Below are 24,626 nucleotides of genomic sequence, written 5' to 3' on the forward strand. Positions count from 1 at the left end.
TGACAACCTGTGAGCCACTGATGTGGCCCGAGGTCACTGCCAGAGCCCACCAGGGCTGACACCAGTTGGGAATGGCTCTGCTTTGCCCCTGGGGGCAGGAGGGGTGTCCAGAGCTGGGATTGCAAACCAGCCCATCCCTGCTCTTGGAGCTCTGCCTTGTCCCCTCTGGAGCAGCAGCTCCATTGTCTCCTCTTCCCTCCCCACGTCTGGGGGACTGGGATTAGAGCTGGGCTTTGGGACTGGGATTAGAGCTGGGCTTTGGGACTGGGATTAGAGCTGGGCTCTGGGACTGGGATTAGAGCTGGGCTTTGGGACTGGAATTAGAGCTGGGCTCTGGGACTGGGATTAGAGCTGGGCTCTGGGACTGGGATTAGAGCTGGGCTCTGGGACTGGGATTAGAGCTGGGCTCTGGGACTGGAATTAGTGCTGGGATTTGGGACTGGGATTAGAGCTGGGCTTTGGGACTGGGATTAGTGCTGGGCTTTGGGACTGGGATTAGAGCTGGGCTTTGGGACTGGAATTAGAGCTGGGCTTTGGGACTGGAATTAGAGCTGGGCTCTGGGACTGGAATTAGAGCTGGGCTCTGGGACTGGAATTAGAGCTGGGATTTGGGACTGGGATTAGAGCTGGGATTTGGGACTGGAATTAGTGCTGGGCTCTGGGACTGGAATTAGTGCTGGGATTTGGGACTGGAATTAGTGCTGGGCTCTGGGACTGGAATTAGTGCTGGGCTCTGGGACTGGAATTAGTGCTGGGCTCTGGGACTGGAATTAGTGCTGGCTGTTCAGGAAATAATGTTGTGGCTCCTGAGTTGGGAGCCAGGCAGGCTCCCATTTCCTCTGTCCCCAGATGGGCTGGCTCTGAGGCAAACCAAGGAACCTGTGTCTGTGGATCTTTTGGTTAGCAGAGTTCAGCTTATTTTTAGTTTGGGTGATGGCTTTAGGCAAGCCAGGATAAACCATGGCAATTTTGGGAGAGGGAGAATGAGAGGGATTACAGTGACAAGCTTCCCAACCCAACAATTAGTTGATGTTTTCAGAGTATGGCCACAAGTGGGGAAGGTTGCAAATTTTACAATCCTGAATGTAGAAATCTGTGGCTTTCTTTTCTTGTTCTTTCTCTCTGGTTTTGTTTTTAAATACACGGGGCTCAAAGCTTTGGCTTCGTTGTGTTCAGAAATTGCACCTCAGGTTGGCACTCAGGGAATGTGCTGATCCCTGGCCATGTGGAAAAGGCACAAAAAAGCTTCTGTGTCATTTGGGGGCTGAGGGAGTTTACCCAACAATATTGAATTTAATTTAATTTCGATCTGCATGGAGGTTAAGAAAGGTTTGTCAAGGGGGGGGGGACCTCTCCACAACTGCCTGAAATGTGAAATGAGGTTGTGGAATGGGCACAGAGCTCCAGCAGCCTTAGGACAACACTCCAGGGACAGAATGGGATCGTTGGGGAGCTGGGTCAGGGATCCCTGTGGGTCCCTTCCAGCCCAGGATATTCCATGGTTCTCTGGCATCACACCCCTGCACTGTAAATAACAACAGAAATCATTTCGTGCTAATTGTTGTCTCCATATCAAGCCGTGGATTTGTGTTTTCCCCACATTGTTCACTTTAAATATTAATGAACAATAACGGTGCAAGGACCCCAAAACTTTTCCAAATCCATCATTTTCCTTTGCTAGGAACATTGATTGGCTCAGACCAAGGTGAGTCAAATCCATGAACTCATTTGCTCATTTTCTTGGAAATGGCAACAAATTTCGCTGAGGAATAAAAAATTCTCTCCCAAATGCTTCCAACTTTATCTTCTTGCCTTGCAGCACCAAGTGCTGAGCTGTACAAGTGCAGGTGTCCTTTCTACCCCACGAAAGAACCAGATTTTTATGAATTTCTCACTTTTCTTCCTCTTTTTTTTTTTTTTTTTTTTTTTTTTTCCCCTCCAGCCTGAGACAGCTGCTGTGCTCAAACGCAGCATTGAGGCTCTGCTGGAGAGAGGAGCCATCGTGAGGAACCTGGAAAATCTGGGGGAGAGATCCCTGCCTTACAAAATCTCCAAGCACAAGGAACGTCACAAGAGAGGAGGGTGAGTGGTGATGCCATTGCTAAAATGCTGCTCCTGCAAAATCAGGAACAACTTTTTGGGCTTCCTGGTGATTTTTTTTATTTTTTTGGGTTGCAGGTGGGACCTGGGAGTGCTGGGTGGTTGTTGGGATGTGTGTGTGTGTGTGTGTGTCCTGCTTGGAGTGTTTTGTGTGTTTTATTCTGAGTGGTGTCATTTTTCTGAGTGTTTTCACTCGTGTTTTTGTAGCCTCAGGCCTGCAGAACTTTCCCCCAATATAAACAGTAGTATTATTATTTTTTAAATAACTATTTTTAGGCGGTTTCCTGATAAAAACTGAACTTAATCTGCTGGTTGGCAGGATGGGTTCCTTTCCTCCAATGTTATTTATCAAATTCAGGTGCCCTGGAAAGACTTGGTTGTGTTTCTGATCCAGTTTTTGGGTTTGATAAAGTCCAGAATCATGGAATGGTTTGGGTTGGGAGGGATTTTAAAGCTCACCCAGTGCCAGCCCTGCCATGGCAGGGACACCTCCCACTGTCCCAATGTCCAACCTGGAACTGAACATTCCAGGGATCCAGGGGCAGCCACAGCAAATCTGGGAATTCCATCCCAGGGAACAATTCCTAATTCCCAAAATCTCATCAAATCCTGCTTTGAAGCCATTCCCTGGGTGCTGTCCCTCCATCCCTTATCCCAAATCCCTCTGGGGATCCCTGCCAGGGGCTCTGAGCTCTCCCTGGAGTTTCTCCTGTCCCAGCCCCTCACTGCAGGATGTTTTAGGTATTCCTGTGTTTTATGGAAACACAAGGAATGGGAATGAAGGAACGCTGGGCTGCCCCAGAGTGCAGAGGGAGCTCTGAGATGGCTTCTGCCTCTCCCAAATCCTGGAGATGTTGCTAAGCAACCCCCACTGCTGGGGCTGCCTAATCCAAAAAAAAAAAAAAAAAATCAAAAAACCAATTATTACAATTGCAGCAATTATAACAATTAACGAGCTCCTCCCCATCCTGCAGCGATCCAGGGGAGCTTGGCCAGCCCTGCTCTTCCTTCAGGGGACTCCAGAGCTGTGAAATCCTTCTTGGATCAACACTCTGGGGGTGATTCCTGGTTCCATTCCCTCTTCTGAGCACTTTGTGGTGCTCCTGCCGAATGGGAATGGTGAGAGCTGCCAGGGGAAGGGGGAATGTCCAGCACACTCCTGTTCCATCAGCCAGGGGAGGAGAAACTTCAGGGAGCCCTTTCAGAAGCTTCAGGAACACTTGGAAAAGGAGGGAAGGGGACTTCTCCCCAAGAAAATGCAGTGACAGACATTGGGGTGGGTTCCCACTGCCAGAGGGCAGGGTTGGATGGGGCACTGGGGAGGAATTCCTCCCTGTGGAGGTGATGATGCCCTGGCACACATCCCCTGTGCTCCTCTTCATCCCTTCTCCAAAGTCCTGCAGATGTTGGTTCCTGGATTTTTGTTGAACTCAAAACCTGACCCGCAGAATTGCTGCCACCCAAGGCAAAATCTGTCACCCAACATCTCCACCAGAGCAGCCAAAAATCAAAGGAATTTCTTCCCTCTGCCTCAGCTCCCCACTGGCACAAGGAGAGAAGCACCAGCTCCTTGTTCTGCCCTTGGAAAAAGCTTTAATGTTTATAAAATGTGTCTGCTCTGACAGCAGGATGAGGTAATCACTAATTCTGTCTTGAGACAAGAATTTCTCAGCTCCCATGGGCACACAACAGGATTTCATCCTGCATTGCAAAACTGGCAGAGTCAAGCCATGGCTGGAGAAAAAAAAAAAAAAAAATAACCCATATGGAGCAGGAGAGCAAAACAGGCATGGGCAGAGTGGCAGTGCCTGGAGTGGAGTCAGGGATTGCTTTGGCTTGGGAGAGACCCCAAATCCCACCCAGAGCCACCCCTGCCATGGCAGGGACACCTCCCACTGTCCCAATGTCCAACCTGGAACTGAACATTCCAGGGATCCAGGGGCAGCCACAGCAAATCTGGGAATTCCATCCCAGGGAACAATTCCTAATTCCCAAAATCCCATCAAATCCTGCTCTGAAGCCATCCCCTGGGTGCTGTCCCTGCATTCCCTGTGTGCTGTCCCTCCATTCCCTGTGTGCTGTCCCTCCATTCCCTGGGTGCTGTCCCTCCATTCCCTGGGTGCTGTCCCTCCATCCCTTGGGAATTTTCTCTCTCCATGGTTCCTGCAGCTCCTTCAGGTGAGGTCACACCTGAGTGGGGCACAGGGACACAATCCCAATCCCAAACTCAATCCCAATCCTTTTCCTGCTCCCACAGGGGGGGCTCTGGGCTGGGACAGGTCCAGCTCTCACCCCCCAAAATCTCACCCCCAACATTTCCAAATCCTTCTCCCAGAGATCCCTGAGCAAACCCCTCCTGTGTGCAGAGCCCTCAGGTTTTATTTTATGTGCTGAGTAAAAACAAGGCTTTAATAACCAAGAATTGCAACCTTCAGGCAGGAAACCATGAGATCAAAGCTTCCTCCTCTGCTCCTCCTCCTCCTCCTCCTCCTCCTCCCAGCTCAGGTGTCCCCAAATATTTCTCAGCTTTTCCCTTGGATCTCAGTCCCAGGATGTGACAGATCCTCACTGGATCCCTTGGTTTGTAAAAATGGAGAAAGGATTGAGGGAGATGCTGCAGGAAATGCTCTGTGTGCTTTTCTTTGGGATCTCAAATTGCAGTGGCAGCAGCTGGGAATTCCAGGGATTGCATTCCTGCAGAATTTCCTGCGGAATTTGCAGCTCCGTGGGCAGGCAGTGTGGATTGCACGCAGTGTTTTAGATGGGAAAAAGAAAATATTCAGGAAATCAAACATCATCCATCAATAGGAAGTGATAAATCAGGTTTTGAGCCATTCTATAAAATCAGCCAGTTCTGCTTTACAGCAGCTGTAAAAAAAAAAATCTTTTTTTTTTTTTTTTTAAGAAAATAAACAACTTTTCCATATGTTCCATAGGCTCCTGGACTTACCATGAAATCCTGGAATTTTTTCCTCCCTCCAAATTAATTTTTAATTCTCCTGTGTCCCTTTTGGAGCAGCTTGGTGTGGAATGGGATATTGGATAATCCAGAATATTTCACCTTTCCTTAGTTTTGGCTTATTTGGAATGGATTTAAGAGGCTTCTGTGAGAATTCAAATGAGGGTCTGGGGGGAGAACCTTGAATCTTCCAAAACTTTAAATTTTTTTTTTTACTTCTTTGAGGTTTTCATATTTTTAGTTTATTTCATTATTATTATTATTATTATTATTATTATTATTATTATTATTATTATTATTATTACTTTTAGAGCTTTAACTTTTTATTTATTTATTCATTTATTTATAAATCATTAATTAATTCATTTATTTATATATATTATCTCTTTATTTTCCTATAACATGCAATTAGTTGGAGATTTAGGATTGACACTCAATCCATTATTTCCTTGGATCTCTGAGCTGGTGAATTATATGCAAATTAATCTCCTATAATTAGATAAAAATGAATGGAATGGACTAAGCTGGGCATGGAATGATTTTTAAATTCCCTCCCAACCCAAACCCTGATTTTCAGGGCAAAGCTTGTGCAGGTTTTGGTGGTGATTTTAGAGATTGGGAAAAAGTTGAAGTAGAAAATAGAAATTCATAAATCAGCAGGATGGGATGGTTTGTCCTTAAAAAAGGAATTTTTTTTTTTAATTTTTTTTTTTTCCCTGAGTTCTGGAGTGCTCCAGCATCTTTTGGGATATTGTGGATATAAAGTTGCATTACAGGTTTTGTTAGAAAATTCACAATTTCCAAGAGATTTCGCAGAGAAAAGGAATTTTTCTGACAATTGCTGTGTAAAACTGATTTGCAGTGGCAGGAACGATTTTATTTCTCCTGAAAATCTCAGATCCCACAAACAAAAAAAAAAAAAAAATGGAATTTATTCCCTCTCAGGAGATTCTGCTCATTGAGGAGGTGTTAAAATTTAGATTTTAAGCATCTTCCTCCTTTTGTTTTATTTTATTTTTTTTTTTTGACAAGACCTAACATTGACAGGTTTTTTTTTGCCTGCAGCTCATGATGAAAATTGAATTTTGGGAATTGTGTGGATTCATCTAAAGAATCAAACTTTTCAATCCTTGATTTCCTGATCTTTAAATTGAATTAACCACTCATTCACGTTCATTTTATTCATAATGGAACACGAATATTTTGGGTTTTTTTTTTTTTAATATTTCAGAGAATAATTTGAAATTTTAACAATTTATCTGCTGAGTGAATAAAATGTGACAAGGTTCCAGGTATAGAAACTTCAGTGAGACTTTGAGCCCTGGCTAGTGGAAAAAAAAAAAAAAAAAAAGGAAAAAACAGGAAAAAAATGTATTTAAATCAAGATTTTCAACATTTCTCTCCTGCTGGGCAACCAAACATTTATTTTACTCGTTATTAATGAGCTGCCTTTAAATCACTTTTAAGGTTTTTTTGGGTTTTTTTTTGGTTTTTTTTTTGGTTCCAGGGGTGTTTGTGGCTGGCACAAAGAAAATGAAATTATTTAAATGAGGATCTGGCTTTGTTTGCTCCTGGATTTGCTCAGGGCTGAGCTGGAGGAAATTTCAACAGGTTGGAAAAGTGAGAGAAGGAAATTGGGAGTGGAATTTTGGAATTTTGTGTTTGCTGTGGTCCTGCAACAAAAAAAAAAAAAAGAAAAAAAAAAAATTAAAAAAAAAAAAAAAAAAAAAAAAACAAGAAAACCCCAAAAACAAACAAACAGAAAAAAACAGAAAAAAACCACAAAACACAAAACAAAAAACAAATAAAACCACACAAAAACAAATACAAAAAACAAAAAAAAAACCAAAAAAACCCACAAAAAAATACACAAAAACACACGCAAAAAACCACAAACCAAAAAAACAAAAAAAAACCCAACAATAACAAAAAACAAAAAAAAAACAAAAAAACCCAAAAAACCTCCCCAAAAAAACCCCAAAACACACCAAAAAAAACCCACAAAAAAACCCCACAAAAACACACTCAAAAAATCCAAAAAACCCAAAAAAACCCCAAAAAACCAAAACAAAAAAAACCTCAAAAACACACACAAAAAAAACACAAGCAAAAAAAAAACCCAAAAACAAACGAACCAAAAAAACCCAAAACTAAAAAACAAAAACACAACAAGAAAACCCACAAAAAACCAAAAAAAAAACCAAAAAAAACCCCAAAAAACAAAACAAAACAAACAAACAAAAAAAAAAAAAAAAAAAAAAAGAACAACAACAAAGGAAAAAAAAAGAAACAAAAAAACAAAGAAAAAAACCCCCCAAAAATAAAATAAAAAATAATAATAAAAAAATATTTTAAAAATCCAGGATTCCCACATTCCTTTGGGGAGAGGAGGAACTTGGAATAGTGGGGGTTGGAATTTCAGAGTTTTTAATGGTTTTTTGCTCCTGTCCAATGCTGTTTCCATTTTTATTTTATTTTATTTTATTGTATTGTATTTTATTTTATTTTATTTTATTTTATTGTATTGTATTGTATTTTATTTTATTTTATTTTATTGTATTTTATTTTATTTTTTTGTATTGTATTGTATTGTATTTTTTTTTGTATTTTATTTTATTGTATTGTATTTTATTTTATTTTTTTGTATTGTATTGTATTGTATTTTTTTTTGTATTTTATTTTATTTTATTTTATTGTATTTTATTTTATTTTATTGTATTTTATTTATTTTATTTTATTTTATTTTATTGTATTTTATTGTATTTTATTTTATTGTTTTGTGTTGTATTTTTTTGTATTTTATTGTATTGTATTGTATTGTACTGTATTTTATTTTATTTTATTTTATTGTATTGTATTGTATTGTACTGTATTTTATTTTATTTTATTGTATTTTATTTTATTTTATTTGCTCAGGCTTTGACAATTCCTGGAGCTCCAGGGACTTTTTTCCTTCTCCTTGATTTTAGGATTTGTTGAATTCCCATTTTTATCATTTCATTCATTTTATCATTGACTTGCACATTTCTTTCTATTTTCATTTTCTATTTTATTTCTATTTAAAAATCCCAATTCCAGGTTGGAGCAGCCTGGATCATTGGGAATTGTCCCTGCCATGACCTAAATTATTTTTAATTCCCTCCCATCCCAAACCATTCCATAATTTCTGATTTCTCCAGCAAAACTCTGATTTTTCAGAACAATTTCCATGCTCTGTTTGCCAGTTTTCCATTGCTTTGTTGTTTGGTTTTTTTTTTTTTATTTTCCTTTCTTTCAAATTTGAATTTGAAAAAAATGACAATTTTTTTTTTTTTTTTTTTGTTATTTTCTTGCTTTTGCCTTTTCATCTTTTTTGGTTTCTTTTGTTTTCATTCCCAGCCCCCAAAAACAGCAAACCCAGGGCTTGCCTTTGTTCTTGGGGAATTTCTCAGGAATTCTCATCCAAAAATTACATTTTGGGGAATTTATCAGGAATTATCATCCAGGAATTTAATTTTGGGAAATTTATCAGGAATTCTCATCCAGGAATTTTAATTTTGGGAATTTATCAGGAATTATTATCCAGGAATTTTAATTTTGGGAATTTATCAGGAATTATTACCCAGGAATTTAATTTTGGGAATTTATCAGGAATTCTCATCCAAAAATTACATTTTGGGGAATTTCTCAGGAATTCTCATCCAGAAATTGCATTTTGGGAAATTTATCAGGAATTATTATCCAGGAATTTAATTTTGGGAATTTCTCAGGAATTATTATCCAGGAATTTAATTTTGGGAATTTATCAGGAATTCTCATCCAGGAATTGCATTTTTGGGGGGAATTTTTCAGGAATTTTTATCCAATCTGGGGAATTTTTCAGGAATTCTCATCCAGTTTGGGGAATTTTATTTTCACACGTTCCCGGGGGATTTTCTGCAGGATCCTGAGGATCGAGGAATAAAAAAGAAATTCCAGGGGTGGGGTCATGGGGACAGAAATTCCAGGTGGCTTTGCCAAAAAAAAAACCAGACCCCAAACCAGCAGGAATGGCCTCTGATTGAGTAAAAAAAAAAAAAAAAAATTCAATATTTAACCCCAACTTCACTGCATGGTTTGGGCTGGAAGGAATCCTAAAAATTCCCTCAGGTTTGCTCCAAATCTCATCCAAGCTGGACATTTCCAGGAATCCAAAAACTTCTCTGAACACACCCCTTATTTTTATTTTTTTTTTTTTTTTTTAATTCTTTATTTATTATTTTATTGGAAATTTTGTTCCATTTTTTTTTTTTTTAATTTTTTTTTTTTTTTAATTTTTCAGCCTTTGCCTCTTTCCCCACCAAGCAGCTGAGCTCAGGATATTGCACAATTCATTTTTTTTTTTTTTCATTTTTTTTTTTTTCATCTTTCTTCTTTGTGGTGGCAGGATATGAAATTTTCCACGTGGATGGGAGAGGACAGGGATTTGATTACTTTGATTACTTTGATTACTTTGATTAATTTTTGATTAATTTGATTTTTTTTTTTTTTTTTAATTTGAAATTATGGAGCTTTCACAGGTTAGAACAAACCCCTCTCTCCCCAACCTTTTATTGAATCCAAATTATTCACAACTAAAATATTTTATTCTCCAAATTTACCCAAGTCCAGCCTCTCTTTTCATTCCTCTTAAAAACCAAACCAGAAAAAAGGAGCTGCAATTTTTTTCCCTTTCTTAATCCACCCCCCCCCAAAAAAAAAAAAAAAAAAAAAAAAAAAATTAAAAAAAAAATTTGAAAATTAACTCCCGACTCAAAATTCTCTTTGCTGCTTGGATTTTTGAACCTCTTGAGCTGTTTGGACAAAAAAAAAAAAAAAAGCAGCAGCAGGAATATTTGTGGATTTATGAACATTTGAAACATTTTCTGCTCCATTAATTGTGTTCTTCCACTAGATGGGGCTTTCTTCATTGATCACTTGAATTTTTTTTTTCCTCTTCTAAGTGTGGATCAAAGCCCTGAAATTGGGTTTTTTTGGGGTTTTTGTTTTGTTTTGGTTTGGTTTTTTTTTCCACCTCACCTGTGGAAGTGCACTTTGGAATTTTGGTGGGGTTTTTTTTTGTTTGTTTTGTGGGGTTTTTTTGGGGTTTTTTTTGTTTTGTTTTGGTTTTTTTGGTTTTTTTTTTTTTTGTATGTTTGTTTTGGTTTTTTTGGGTTTTTTTTGTTTTTTTGTGGGTTTTTTTGTTTGTTTTTTGGTTTTTTTTTTGTTTGGTTGGGTTTTTTTTTTTTTTTTTTTTTTTTTGTTTTTTTTTTTTTGGTTTTTTTTTTTGTTTTTTTTTTAAGAGGGCCTTGAGCAAAATTGATAATGTCCCAAATCTTTGTGCAAACTCCTCCACTGAACCTTGGTGAGGTGACAACCAACCCAGCCACCATTTGAATTGGAGAGGTGGATTCAATTAAAATTTTCATTTTAATCTTTTCTTCATTCTCTTGAAATGTTCCATTTAATTGGGTTTATGCTGGACAAGGCACAGCTCACCTTGAATATCTTTTCCAAATTTCATGATTCCGTGGAAAATTCTTCCCAGGATTTCATTATCTGAAAATCAGGTGATGGAATTTGGGAAATGCCATTCCTGAAATGTCACACTTTGGTCACTAAAATCCAACTTTTGGTTTTTGAGCTGCTCCTTCCCAGATTTTCAAGCAAATTCCACTGGATATTTTTTTTTTTTTAAAAAGCCAAAATCAACACTTGTCCTGCTTCTTCTTGATCATGAACTTGCCCTGCTGAGATGGAGCAAAGCAAATTCCTCCATTTCCATGGTCCTAAAAATTCACCTAGCAAAAAAAAAAAAAAAAAAAAAAAATTAAATTAAAAAAAAAAAAAAAAAAAGAAATTATTTTTGTGGAATTACCTCAGTGAGGACAACGTGCACCTGCTGTGGTTTCCTCCAGGTGTTTTTTTTCTCATTTCACCTCTGCTGCTCCTCAGAACATTTTATTTCTCTTGGATCTTCCACCTCCACACAAGGAAAAAATTTGGGGACCCCCCCACAGCTTCTTCCAAGCCCCCCATACCTTCAGTGCTGTATTCCTGGAGGATTTCAAAGGGAATTCTCACCCAGGTTCCTTGAAGTCCCACCTTGGTCTCATCTGAGATTTGAGCATCCTTAGGACTCAAAATTCAAACAATTTCTGGCTTGAACACGAGAAATTTGAGAAATTAAACCTGGCTCTTTTTTTTTCCCCCCCCCACCCCCTATTTTTTAAATTTCCCTCATGTGCAAAGAAAGGCACGTCCTCCTTCATTTGAGACCATCTCATATTTTAATTTTTTTTTTTTTATTATTATTTTTTTTTTTTTGGTGGAGTTAATGTATTGTTTTCATGTGTTCCAATCTGCTCCCCTGCATTTAAATCATCCTCGTGTTTGCAATCGAGCAGGAGGACAAAAATAACCGTGGGCTCCTGGTGAATCAGTGGAATTTTCCTGCATTTCTCCCCCCTTGGTGACTCCTAGAGAGCACAAATGCTTTTTTTTTTTTTTTTTTTTTTTTTTTTTTGCATTTTGTCTTTGTAAGAACGAGGTGTGTTTTCCCTGCTGCATTCCTGTATTTTTCCCTGGCTTTGTGTGGTTGGGATTTGGGGATTTGGGGTTGTTTATTCCACGAACGGCAGCGTTGTGGGGTCACAGATCATCAGAAATCATCGCCTGCAGCAAAGCTTGGAGGGTTTTTAAAAACTTCCCCCCCCCAGCTGATCCCAGGGGGGAGATTTGAGGGGAGGGAAGGGGGGGTTCACATTTCCTCAGGGATTTCATTGTCCATTGTTTTGCTCATTGTTTTTCCAGCCTTTCTTCTTTTTCTTTCCTGAAGAAATCCAATTTTTTTTTAAATTTTTTTTTTTATTTTACGCCGCTTCTTTCTCCCTTCTCTCTCTCTCTTTTTTTTTTTTTTTTTTGTTTTGTGTGTGTGTTGTGGCTCACGTCGGTTGTGTTTTTTTTTGTTTTTTTTTTTTTTTTGAAACGCCACCTTGTTCCCAGTTTTGATAAAATACCTTTCCTGAGAGGAGTCAGAGAGATTTGCTGGAACAGCTCATCCTCCCTTCCCCCCTCCTGGCTCCTCCTTGGCTTATCAACAGTGCGTCAGTGGAAATTTCCACCCTTTGCTAATGGCAAAGAGAAAGCACAAAGTTGCAAGGCAGCCTTTGGAGGGAAGGAGAAAAAAATAAAATAAATAAAAAAAAAATAATTAAAAATAAAAAAAAAAAAAGAAAACAACCCTCTTGCCGTTTAAGGAGCACAATGGAAAGCAGCAAACGAGAGCTGGGCAAAAATGGAATTAAATCCTGCATGAAAAGCTGGGATGGGGATGGGATCAGGGTGAGAGGGAAGGGGGCTGGAATTCTGGAATTCCTCCCTCCCCATCCTCCTTCCTGCAAGGTGAGAGTTTTTGGAAAGCAGCTTCCCAAGGAGGGCACTTCAAGTTGGCATCTGCTCAATTCACCCCTGAGCTGGGATGGCTTCAGCAGAGAATCCCCCCAGGATTTCAGGGCCTGCATCCTCAAATCCTGCTGGGCTGCACTCCCCAAAAAAATGGGAAATGTCCCTAAAGGCCAACCCTGGTGGCAGCTCTGTGTTCTGGAGCCCACAAGTGGGCAGCCCAATTTCCCAAAAAAAAACAAACAAACAAACAAATTTTGTTGCTGTGGGGCAGAGTTCCCCCAAATCCCTGGGACCTGGTGCTTGGGCACTCTGGGATTGGCACGGGTTGGCATGGATTGGCATGGATTGGCATGGGCTGGCATGGATTGGCATGGGCTGGCATGGGCTGGCATGGACTGGCATGGACTGGCATGGATTGGCATGGGTTGGCGTGGATTGGCGTGGATTGGCACGGATTGGCATGGGTTGGCATGGGCTGGCATGGATTGGCATGGGCTGGCATGGATTGGCATGGACTGGCATGGATTGGCATGGACTGGCATGGATTGGCATGGATTGGCATGGGTTGGCACAGATTGGCATGGGCTGGCATGGATTGGCATGGACTGGCATGGGCTGGCATGGATTGGCACGGATTGGCATGGATTGGCACGGGTTGGCATGGATTGACATGGGTTGGCACAGATTGGCATGGATTGGCATGGGCTGGCATGGATTGGCATGGGCTGGCATGGATTGGCATGGATTGGCATGGGCTGGCATGGATTGGCATGGATTGTCATGGACTGGCATGGATTGGCATGGATTGGCATGGATTGGCACGGATTGGCACAGATTGGCATAGATTGGCACGGGTTGTCACTGCTGCCTTGCCATCAGGGTCTCCAGGTGGATTTGGGTTTTATTTTTTACCATTCCCCCCCAGGATCCCGGAGGTTGAGGGAGGGATTTGGGGCCGAGCTGAGCTCGATGGGGAAAACGATTCCCCCACCTGTGCCAGGGCTGCACCTGCGATCCAGCAGCTCTGCCTGAGCCATTCCCGACCCCCACGGGGCTCTTGGGGTGCAACATTTGGGGTGGGATGGCAAAACACGAACCCAGTGCGGCCTGAAGGACACGAGCAGGGGTTTGTCCATGGCTCCATTTCCCCTTCAGATCCCCAAGTCCCTTCTGCCCTTGGGGATTTTCCCTCCAGGATCCCCTTTGTGAACATGGGAGGCTCCTGCTGCTGTTGACTTTGGAAGAATCCAAAATTCCTGCAGAGCAAAGTCCTCTGTGTCAGGGGCAGTTTTGGGGTGACTCTGGGATGTCTGATCCCGCTTGGATAATGTGCCTGCGTTTATGGGATGTCGCTTTTGGGGTCGTGTGGTGCTCCATGGGGAGGTGGGCTTGGAGAATTGTGGGATTCTGGAATGGTTTGGGTTGGGAGGGACCTTAAAACCCATCCATGGGATGGTTTGGGTTGGCAGGGACACCTCCCAGTGTCCCAATGTCCCAACCTGGAAATGAACATTCCAGGGATCCAGGGGCAGCCCCAGCAAATCTGGGAATTCCATCCCAGGGAACAATTCCTAATTCCCAAAATCCCATCCAGCCCTTGTTGTAAATGAACCAGCAGTGCCAATAAAGCTGCAACCAGAATTTTTCCATCACTTTCTCTGGTTTGGAGAGACAATTCCCAGGGATGGAAGGACAGGACACAGGGAATGGCTTCCCACTGCCAGAGGGATAGAAAAATAAGAATAAGAATAATAATAAGAATAATAATAAGAAGAAGAATAAGAATAATAAGAAGAATAAGAATAAGTAGAATAAGTAGAAGAAGAAGAAGAAGAAGAAGAAGAAGAAGAAGAAGAAGTAGAATAAGAATAAGAATAAGAATAAGAATAAGAATAAGAATAAGAATAAGAATAAGAATAAGAAGAATATCCCACTGCTGGATGGGATCTTGGGCAGGAATTGGTGCACAGGGTCTGTTGTGTCCCCTGGCTGGAACAGGACAGGAAATTCAGGACATCCCTTTGCTCCCTCAGCTGTGTTGGAGCTGGAAAATCCTCCTGGAAAACTGTGTGTGTGTGTGTGTGTGTGAATGAGTTGAGATGTTTCCCATCTGTTCCCCTAAAAAACCCATCAGGAATTCGAGGAAAATTCTGCTCCTGTCTCCTCCTACCTTGTCTTAAAAATTGTCCAAGTCAGGATGTGGGAATGAATAAAAGAGGAAAAAGCAAAATTCTTCAATTTCCTTGGGTCAGCAGAGCTCCAGGATTGTTGGGACAACATTCCCAGGGAAAATCTGGGATTGTTGGGTGTCTGTGCAGGGCCTGGAGGATCCCTGAGGGTCCCTTCCAGCTCAGGATATTCCACGATTCCAACTGAATTCTCATCTCTCAAATCCAGCCAACACTGAGCTTTCATTTCAAACAATCCAGGTACCAAAATGCAAGAAAAAACTTGGGAATTCTCATTAAAAAAATTTAAAAAAAAAACAAAAACCCAAACAAAAAACCAAAACAAACAAATAAAAAACCACAGGAGCAAAATAAACTTAGGAATTCTCATTTAAGAAACCCCCCCCAGAAAAATTCCTTAAATTGCAACCCAGGTATTTTGATTTATTTTGTCCCAACCCAGATATTCTGATTTATTTTATCCCAGCCCAGATATTTTGATTTCTTTTATTCCAACACAGGTATCTTGATTTCCATTGTCCCAGCCCATATATTTTGATTTCTTTTGTCCCAACCCAGATATTTTGATTTCTTTTATTCCATCCCAGATATTTTGATTTATTTTATCCCAACCCAGATATTTTGATTTCTTTTATCCCAGCCCAGGTATTTTGATTTCTTTTATTCCATCCCAAGTATTTTGGGATCCAAGTATTTTATTCCAACCCAGGTATTTTGATTTATTTTATCCCAACCCAGATATTTTAATTTCTTTTCTCCCAACCCAAATATTTTAATTTCTTTAATCCCATGGCAGATATTTTGCTTTATTTGTTGTCTTTCTCATTGCAGGTATTTTTTGATTGACTTGGAGGCCCCCCCTTCCATGGTGTCCCCCATGCTGGATCATTTGGGAAGGGACATCGATGTCATCAGGAGAGTTTTTGTCAAACACCCCTCGGCCAAGGCAGAGGAATGCAGAGGCATCATCCCACTCAGCCCTGAAGAGAAACTCTCTGCCAAGAAAAACTAAAAAAAAATTTTTTTTTTAATCCATTTTTAATTGCTGCTGCGAAAAAAGAATTGGGATAACTCCTGTCCATCAAAAAAAAAAAATTAAAAAAAAAATTCACTTTTGGTCACGGGATGTGTGTGTGGTCTATCACGTTATCTTAATTATTGTAACAATTCAGGTTTCTTTTTGTTTCAAATAATTGGAATTGTTTGAATCTGGGTGCTTATCTTGGTATTTGACAAGTCTGCAAATTGATTTGCTTTTCTCATGGAGCATTACATTGATAATGAAGATTTCTCCAGCAGCAGGATGCTATAAATAGCTTTTTTTTTTTTTTTTTTTGCCAGAGATTACTCAGGAATATGGATATTTACATGAGAGATTGAGAAAGTCTGCAGTGTAAATATAAAAATCTAGGATGTGATTTGCTGTGGGTTTGTTTTGAGGGGAAAAAAAAAAAAAAAAGGCAATAAAAATGTGGTTAAAAATAAAACCTGACTCTTTTTTTTTTTTTTTTCATATAAATATAAAAAAAATCCCCAAAACTTTCCCTGCCAAAAGCCACCTCATGGTCCTCGAGGTAAATAATGTTCAAAGCACAGGTAAAAAAATTCTTTTTTAGGTAAGGCCAGAAAATTCCAGGTGGGTTTGGTAGGAGCAGGAGAATCAAAGTTATTTTGTTTTCCAACTGGGAAAAACATCAGGATAAATTGTTCACTTGTTCTTTTTTTTTTTTTTTTGGTCTTTTTTTTTTTTTTGTTGAAAACAGGAGAAAAAAATCAGTGATATTATTGTTATAAATCAAGACCTCCTGTTTTCTGCTGTAAATTCTGTGGTTGGATCATTCCTAGGGAAGTTTTGCTCTTTTTTATTTTTTTTTTTTTTTTTTTTGGATGTGAAATTTTGGAGAGGAAAAGAAACCAGTTCTTCTGAATATCTTCTTTTTAAAAATAAAATAATCAGGAAAAAAAAAAAAAACCATTTTCTTTTCCTCTACATCTTTCAGAGTTATGAATGTCTGCATTTGTGAGTTTATTTGGGGATATTTTCATCATGAATCTTTTTTTTTAATTTAAATTGAATTTTCTTTTTTTTTTCTTTTCATTCTCCTTTTTTTTTTTTTTTTTTTGGTGTAGAATGTGTCTTGCTCAGGGGGTTTCTCTGAAGGTTTTCTGAAACAAAAAAAAAAAAAAATGGACAAAAATCCTGGGCTTTAATGAGATTTTACCTCTGGGCCCTGGATTTGGATTGAATAGGAAGGGGAATAATTAAGATTTCAACTCCACCACACAAAGCTCAGCAGAGGCTGCCAATGTAAAAATGTTGATTATTTGTCCTTTCTCAGTTTTTTTGGTGGATTTTTAATTTGTCCCAATTTCAAGGTTGATCCCCAAAGCCTTCCAGGCTGAGTTTTGGATCCCAGAAACCTGGGGTTTAATTTAATAAAATCTTACACTAAAAATCCACATTAAAACCTCACATTAAATCCATCAGTAAAAAAAATCCAACAATAAACCAACAAATCAAACAACAATCCTACCTCGAAATAAAATATACTCACAAAATCCATCATCCAAATCCAACCTACTAAAATTCCCCCAAAAAAAAAAAGGAGCTGATTTATTTATAAACCACAACTGCAGGTTCTATTTTCCTCATAATTGATAGCTTTTAATAGGGATTTTTAATTTTTTTTTTTTTTTGGTTGTTTTAATACGAGGTAAAGTGCAATTTGCAATTTGTTGAGCCCAGTCAACTCCCAGACCAAGAGTTGGATATTTTGGGAAGCTTAAAAAAAAAAAAAAAGAAAAAAAAAGAATGGAGGTGAGGGGATCAAACACTTGTAACAGGGGAAAAAAAAAAAAAAAAAGGATATTTGTACCCTGAGGGATCATAAATCCCTGTGGAGGGAGGGAAACCTCGGGATGTGTTCCAGCCTTTTGGATTTTCCATATTTTTAATTTTTCCCGTGAGCTCTGAGAGGTTCTGGATGTCCCAGAATTAAAATTTCAGGAGACTGAAGAGCCAAAGCCTGGCCTGCACTGTCCCATTCTATGGCCATTCCCATTCCTGGTGGAATGCCAGGATTTTTATCTTTTTATCTTTTATTTCCCAAAGAATCCAAGAGTGAAGCTCCTCAACCTTTCCTCAGGTTTTCTGAGGGTAGAAAAATTGAGGAGTGGGGTTTTTTTTGTTTGTTTTTTTTTTTTCTGCTCCTAAATCCTCTGGGTTTCTTGCTGGTGGATTTTGGGAATACAAAGCCTTGGGAAAAGGATTCAAATAACAACGGGCTTGGAAAGGTTTGCTCAGCCAACAAATGGGGAAGATCTTGGCCCTGTCCTCAATCCCTCCCTTTTCCTCATCTTTTCTCTCCCATGGGGGAATGTTGCACCTTGGAGTTTTCTCCAACCATCACAGAATTCCACTGCCCTGATCCTGGGAAATTTGAGGATTTTTTTTTTTCCCTGAAGCCAGAGTGCACCAAAATCCCTTTTGTTGGCAAAGTGAGCATCAAGAATTTTGGGATCTTGTGTTTCACTCTGGAAATCCTCTCCTGCCTGGGGAGCTGCAGGAGGAGCCTGGAATCAGCAGCCAGGGATGGGAAAGGTTGGAATGACAAAAATCAGGGTGGCTGATGGGCTCCTGCAGCTGGATGTGGGATTTGATCCCTGAAATTCATCCCTGTGCCTCGGTGGGATCTGCTCTGTTTGCTTTGTTTGTTTGGGATATAAAGTCAGGAATTTCTCTTAGGATGGGATCAGGTTATTCCTGCCCAAAGATCCTCCCAGGATGTGTCCAGCACTGCCAGGATCTCCATGGAATCCCAGACTGGTTTGGGTGGGGAGGGATTTTAGGGATCATCCCATCCCAGCCCTGCCATGGCAGGGACACCTCCCACTGTCCCAATGTCCTGGAATTGAACATTCCAGGGATCCAGGGGCTGCTCTGGGCACCCTGTGCCAGCCCTGCCCACTCTCAGAATAGAGAATTTTTTTCCCAATATCCCATCTAAATCTCCTCCCTGTCAGTTTGAATCCATTCCATTTTTCAGGCTCCTTTCAGGTTCTGGAAAGCTGCAATTTTAAGACAACCTCCCCCAGCTATTTTCAACTTACAGCCTGGAAGCACGAGCTTAAAAATCATCAGCATTGTTTAAAATGTGAGTGGTTTTAATTGGCCTTGGAGATTTTATGATTCACTCCTCTCCAATTTGGGTGCTGGCAGGATTTTCCTGGAACATCCCATCGAGGAGCCCTTGGAAAAACACAAACTCCAACAAATGAGATGCTGGATAAGGAGGCACCAGATTCCAGATGTCAGATTCCACTCCTGGAGTGTTGCAGGTTCTTCAAGGATGTTTTCCTGGGAAGGGAGGGATGCTGGGAACAAGGCAGGGTTTAATCCCTGCTGGGGCTGGGTTTGTGCTTGGGCTGCCAAGTGGGACGTGTGTGGAAGGTGCTGCTGGCACAGAGGGAACCTGGCTTAGGAAAATCCTGAGGGGAGTTCTGTGGGATGGTGAGATCCCACTGAATCCTTAAGAGGCCCCTGGGTGAGTTTTGTAGGAGCAGAGGAGTTGGGGATTCTCAGGGAAGTTGTGGCTGCTCCCTGGAAATGCCCAAGGTCGGCTTGGACGGGGTTTGGAGCAGCCTGGGGCAGTGGAAGGTGCCAGGAATGGGATGGGGAGGGTTGAAATTCCCTCCCTACCCAAACCATTCCATCATTCCGTGCATCCTGACTCTACAATGCACTTGATCCCAAGAGGAATCACCTCGGCAGGGTTTCAGAGTTGGGAATTCTGCTGCTGAAGTTTCTGTGCAGAGTCTGGTGGAGCCGTGTCCGACATCCCCTGGGGGAATTTCCAACTCCTGCCGGGCTCTCCAGAGCTCAGCTCAGCTCAGTTTTGTGCTGAGGGCTGCTGTGAAGGTCACAGGGAGGGAGGAAAATTGGATTTCCCTTGGATTTTCCCTCCCCAGCTCCCCAGAGGAGGCTCGGGGCACACTCAGTGTCCTCACAGGCTGTTCCCTGTTTGGGGGTGATGAGCAGGATGCAAATGGGGTCATTCCATCTGTGGGATTTGGGACAGACAGGAGTTGAGAGCAATGTTAAATTTGTCTTTCCAAACGAGCTGGGGATCTGCTGGGAGATAAATCCAGCACTGAGAGAGAAAAGAAACAATGGGATGGATTGCACTGATTGATAATGGAAATAAAGAGATTTGCCTTTACAAACAAACTGTGGGGCTGCTGATCAATGAAATTGGATATTGAAAGATGAAAGAAGCAATGGGGGAAAGCCATGAATTCTGTAAGAATTAAAAATGAAAAGGGAGGGTTGGACATCAGAGGGGAATCTTAGGGAAGTCTGTGCCTCTCAAGGACCTCAGCCCATGGGGAAAGAGAGAGGGAAATGGGGATGGGAAATTGGGATAAAACGAGGCTGAGTCCTCCAAAAATCTGAGAGACCCCAGGGGAATGTCCCATGGCCTCTGCCTTTATTCCAATAAAGCAAAAAGGATTCCTCTGTCTCCTTTTTGGACATAAACCTCTGGTGTTTGGGGATTAATTTTCCTGACAGGAGGGATCCAGGAGCAGGATGCTCATTATCCTAATGATGCACAGGCAGCATTCCCACCCTTCTGCTCAGGGAGTGAAATATTCCCATTCCTTAAATATTAAGGAAATTTAGGAGTGCTCCTGGCATGGGCATGAAGGATCCTCCAAGGTGCTCACTCTGAGGGCAGGATATCCCCAATTGTCCCAGCCACTGGAAAGTGCAAAGAGTTCGATTTGATAACCCCTGGAATCCCCTATAAATAATTCCCTGCCCTCTGCTGAGAAAAAGCAACTCCAGAAGAGCTGCACCCAGCCCAAAAGGGAAGAGAAACGAAACCAAAACCGCCCTGGTGCTGCTCAGATCGTTTGGGATTGCTGGCAGGGGGAGCAGGACAATCATGGGGAAGGCAAAGCTGCAGAATCTTGGGCTGGAAAAGGAGATTTCCAAGAAACTCCAGAGCCAAAGGTTTGGTTTGTCCTGCAGGGCGTGGGCAGAGCTGGGGGTGGGAGTTGGGTGTGGTGGGTCATGCTCAGCTCCTCATCCCTGGAAATGCCCAGGTTGGACACTGGGAGCTGTCCCTGCCATGGCAGGGGGGGAATGGGAGGGATTCGAGGCCCCTCCAATCCCAAACCAGTCCAGGATTCTGGAATTCTCTGAAGTTGGATTTGCAGATGAGCAGAGGATGCTGCAAGGTGACGTGTTGGGAAGGAGAAGGATTGGACAGGAAGGTCTCACAGATGTGTGTGTGTCACAGAAAGATCCTTCAATGTAAAATCTGAAGAAGGAATAAAAATGAAAGCAAGTTTTGATATAGAAGAACAGAATTGCTGGGCCAGTCTGACTGGGGAACCAGAAGGCAAAGAGCAAAGTGAATTGGAAGAGGCTTTTTTTGACTTAGAGCAAAGGATAAATCCACTTTAAACAAAATATATTTTTACCAAGCAAAAAGATTTTCACAGACAAACAAAAAAGCCAATGTTGCAAGTAGAGAAAAGACCTCAGTATTTTCTATTGCAAAAAAACTGAAAAACAACTTTCAACTTAAACTGTGACACACTGACCTTTTGTGATTGGCAATAATAACATGAATTTGGTAATGCCAGCAGTTAGGACAGGCTGTAGGTGATAGTGAAGGTATTGATTGGTTGTCAGGTATTCAGATGCTCTGCAATGAAAAGTCCAGAATGCATTGGAACCAGAACTAGAGAGGCTTCACACAAACCCCCAGCTGTGGCTGACAGGTGTGGGCTGGGCTCTTGTCACTACCTGGGAATTGCTGCATCCTCTGGATACAATGAACAGCATTTAAAATAATAAATAAATTGCTGGATCGTTTGGATACAATGAACAGCATTTAAAATAATAAATAAATGGCTGTATCGTTTGGATACAATAAATAGCATTTTAAAGAGCCACCTGGAGCCTCTATCCCTCATTTTTGGCTCTTACAGTCACACCTTCCCCTGGCCTCTCCTTTCCCCTGGAATGCTCCTGGAATCGATGGCCCTGCAGCTGCAGCTGGGCCTGATGGATCCTCTGAGAACCAACCAAGCTGGGGGAAAATCTGTGTGCAGCTGGATTAGAGAAACACGGGATTATGGATGGGCTGGGCTGGGAGGGATTTTAGGGATCATCCCATCCCAGCCCTGCCATGGCAGGGACACCTCCCACTGTCCCAATGTCCCACCTGGAACTGAACATTCCAGGGATCCAGGGTCTGGGAATTCCATCCCAGCCCAGGGAACAATTCCTAATTCCCAAAATCCCATCAAATCCTGCTTTGAAGCCATTCCCTGTGTGCTGTCCCTCCATTCCTTGTCCCCAGTCCCTCTCCAGCTCTCCTGGATCCCTTTAGGTGTTGATTTTCCTGATTTCTCTGTGCTGGGAGGGTGAATCACTGCTGACAAATCCAACATTTCTCCCCGTGTAGGATTTTCTGCTCCTCAGCCTCTGCTGACTCTGAGTAATCCCAGTGAGAGGGCGAGGGCTGTAAATCCCAGTATCCCAATCCCCACTGCCCAGGACATTCCTGCCGACCTTGGGGAGCTCTAAAAACAGTTGTGGTCTCAAACCCCTCCTTAATTGCACTGTGAGGAGCACGAGCCCCCTGCCAGGGTTATTCTGGTGGGAATTACACAGTCCCTAAACGCTGGTATTTAGGAAAGGACAATAGTGGTGTTCCTCATGTGAGAATCCACAGAAATGTGAGGGCTCCTCTCAGGCCAAACCACAGAGCCCAGCTGGAGTCCCAGGGCAGGGGGTGGTTTGACCAGAAATATTTGCTGAGGGAATTTTGGGAGGATGAAATCAAGTCCAGGGGTTCACCAAGGTGCCTCGCTCCTGCAGGCACGTGCAGGGCTTTGTTTTCACAAAATCCCCAAATCCCCGAGGCTGGAAAAGCCCTCCCAGCTCCCCTATCACTGGAAGGAATTTTCCTCTGGAGAGTTTTGCTATTCCCAGCATCTTAACATTTAACTAAAGCCTGGAATTCAGTTTATCTGTGCCACGGTTTTATCTTCTGCCATCAATCCGAGGGAATTTCATTCTAAATCTTGGGGAGAACACACATCCTTAGGAGAGCCTTCCTCAATTTCAGCACTGAAATGTTCATGGAATTCCAGAATCCCCGAGGCTGGCAAAGCCCTCCCAGCCCCTGCAGTCCCAGCTGTGCCCCATGGCCACCTTGGCACCCTGAGTGCCACCTCCAGGTGCCACCTGCAGGGATGGGCACTCCAAAGCTCCCTGGGCAGCCCCTGCCAAGGCCTGAGCTCCCTTTCCATGGGGAAATTCCTGCTCACAGTAAGTCCTGATTCCCCAGCCCCTTCCCAGCTCCCTTCCCTGCCCTGGACACCTCCAGCCCCTCCAGGGCTCTCCTGCAGGAGCCACAACTGGACACAGCCCTCGAGGGTCTCAGTGCCAGCACAGAGGGACAATCCCAGTCCTTGGGGACAATCCCAGCCCTTGGGGACAATCCCAGCCCTTGGGGACAATCCCAATCCCTGCCCTGCTCCTGCTGGACACACAATTCCTCCTCCTGATCCTCTTGCCCTACCCAGCCTGCTCTGAGCCATCTCTCCCTTGTCTGAGAGGAATTTTCATGGATCAGATGTGGCTCTGGACACACAGCTCTGATTCCCACCCTGCTGCCCAAGGACAGCGAGGCAGGACAAAGACAAAGCTGAACTCGAGTTAAAAACCTTCCCCAGCACATTTTGAGGAGCACAGCTTTAATTTTTAACTCCTCCCGCTTTTGCAGAGCATCCTTGGCTCCGGAGCAGAAGGTTTCAGGTGGAAGTCACAATGTTTTCACCAAATGAAATCATCCCCAGAAATCCCAGAACATTCCTTGAGCCAATGAGAAGAATTCCAAAAAGCTGCAATTGCTTCAGGAATGCACTGAAGGAGAGATGAGAGAAGTGAAGAAGAATAGGTGGGAATTAATTTAATTATAGGAGACACCTGATACAGATTGAAAGCAAAGGAAGTGCAAATCCCTCCAAAAGTGCATTTTCCTGTCATAGGAAGAGGATTGGTTTGGTTCCTGACAGTGAGGCTCAAATTAAAAACTAAAATTGAACTTCTTTGTACCAAAAAAATAAAAAAAAAGCACAAGAGAAAAACCTAAAAGGAACCTCTTTTTTTTTTTCTTTTTTTAGAGGATCCAGGCATTTCCATCTCAGTCCTGTCTGAGCTCCCAGGCTCTTTGAGAGGTGTCACAAACAAATGGAATCTGTTTTTTATCTGAACTCAGAGAAAATCCTCATCTCTCCCTAAGCTTCCCTAAATCACTGCAGCCATCCCAAAACTCCAGAAGGCTCCCAAACAACTCCACGAGGTATTTTCAAATAAGGGGCAAAAAAGGGCAGGAAACTCGTTCAAGTTAATTGGCCACCTGGAAAGTTTTCTCTTTGCCAAGAGTTGCTTTTTCATTCTTTTCCAAGGAATGTTTGTTAGGAATCTTTCAGGGGAACCCTGCAGAAATCTCTGATTTTTGGAGCTGGATGGAATCAAGGGAGTTGTTGAGTTGGAGTGAAATCAACAGGGAAAGCAAAGTGAGCCCAGGTTCCCCTGCAGATCCAAGGAAAAATCAATGAGGTGGAAATAAAATTTCAACTCCCTGACAGGAGGGTCCAGCTGTGGCTCCTGCAGGAAAGACCTGGAAGGGCTGGAGGTGTCCAAGGAAGGGCACAGAGCTGGGAATGGGCTGGAGAATTCCAGAGGGAGCTGGGAAAGGGGAGAAAAGGAGGCTCAGGGGGGACCTTGTGGCTCTGCACAAGTCCCTGCCAGGAGGGGCAGGCAAAGGAGGAGAGGAAATGGCCTCAAATTGCAGCAGGGCAGGCTCAGGGTGGAGATTGGCAAAGAAAATTTCCCTGGCAGAGTGGTCAGGCCTTGGGATGAGCTGCCCAGGGAGGTTTGCAGTCACTGT

At 42.2% G+C, this 24,626-nt stretch overlaps 1 protein-coding gene across 1 annotated transcript in view; it reads left to right on the forward strand.

The window, feature by feature from the left end:
• MRPS6 (mitochondrial ribosomal protein S6) overlaps window positions 1–16,139 on the forward strand; it is a 44,230-nt gene extending 28,091 nt beyond the window's left edge. Inside the window, exons 2-3 of the mRNA XM_088160508.1 lie at window positions 1,943–2,082; window positions 15,484–16,139. Of these exons, the coding sequence (XP_088016634.1) occupies window positions 1,943–2,082; window positions 15,484–15,664 (321 nt within the window). The 3' untranslated portion in view covers window positions 15,665–16,139. The remainder of the gene's footprint in view (window positions 1–1,942; window positions 2,083–15,483) is intronic.
• The last annotated feature ends 8,487 nt before the right edge of the window (window positions 16,140–24,626 follow it).

The sequence above is a fragment of the Sturnus vulgaris genome, chromosome 2 (genome assembly GCF_052056855.1).
Source record: "Sturnus vulgaris isolate bStuVul1 chromosome 2, bStuVul1.hap1, whole genome shotgun sequence".
NCBI classification, from domain to species: Eukaryota; Metazoa; Chordata; class Aves; order Passeriformes; family Sturnidae; genus Sturnus; species Sturnus vulgaris.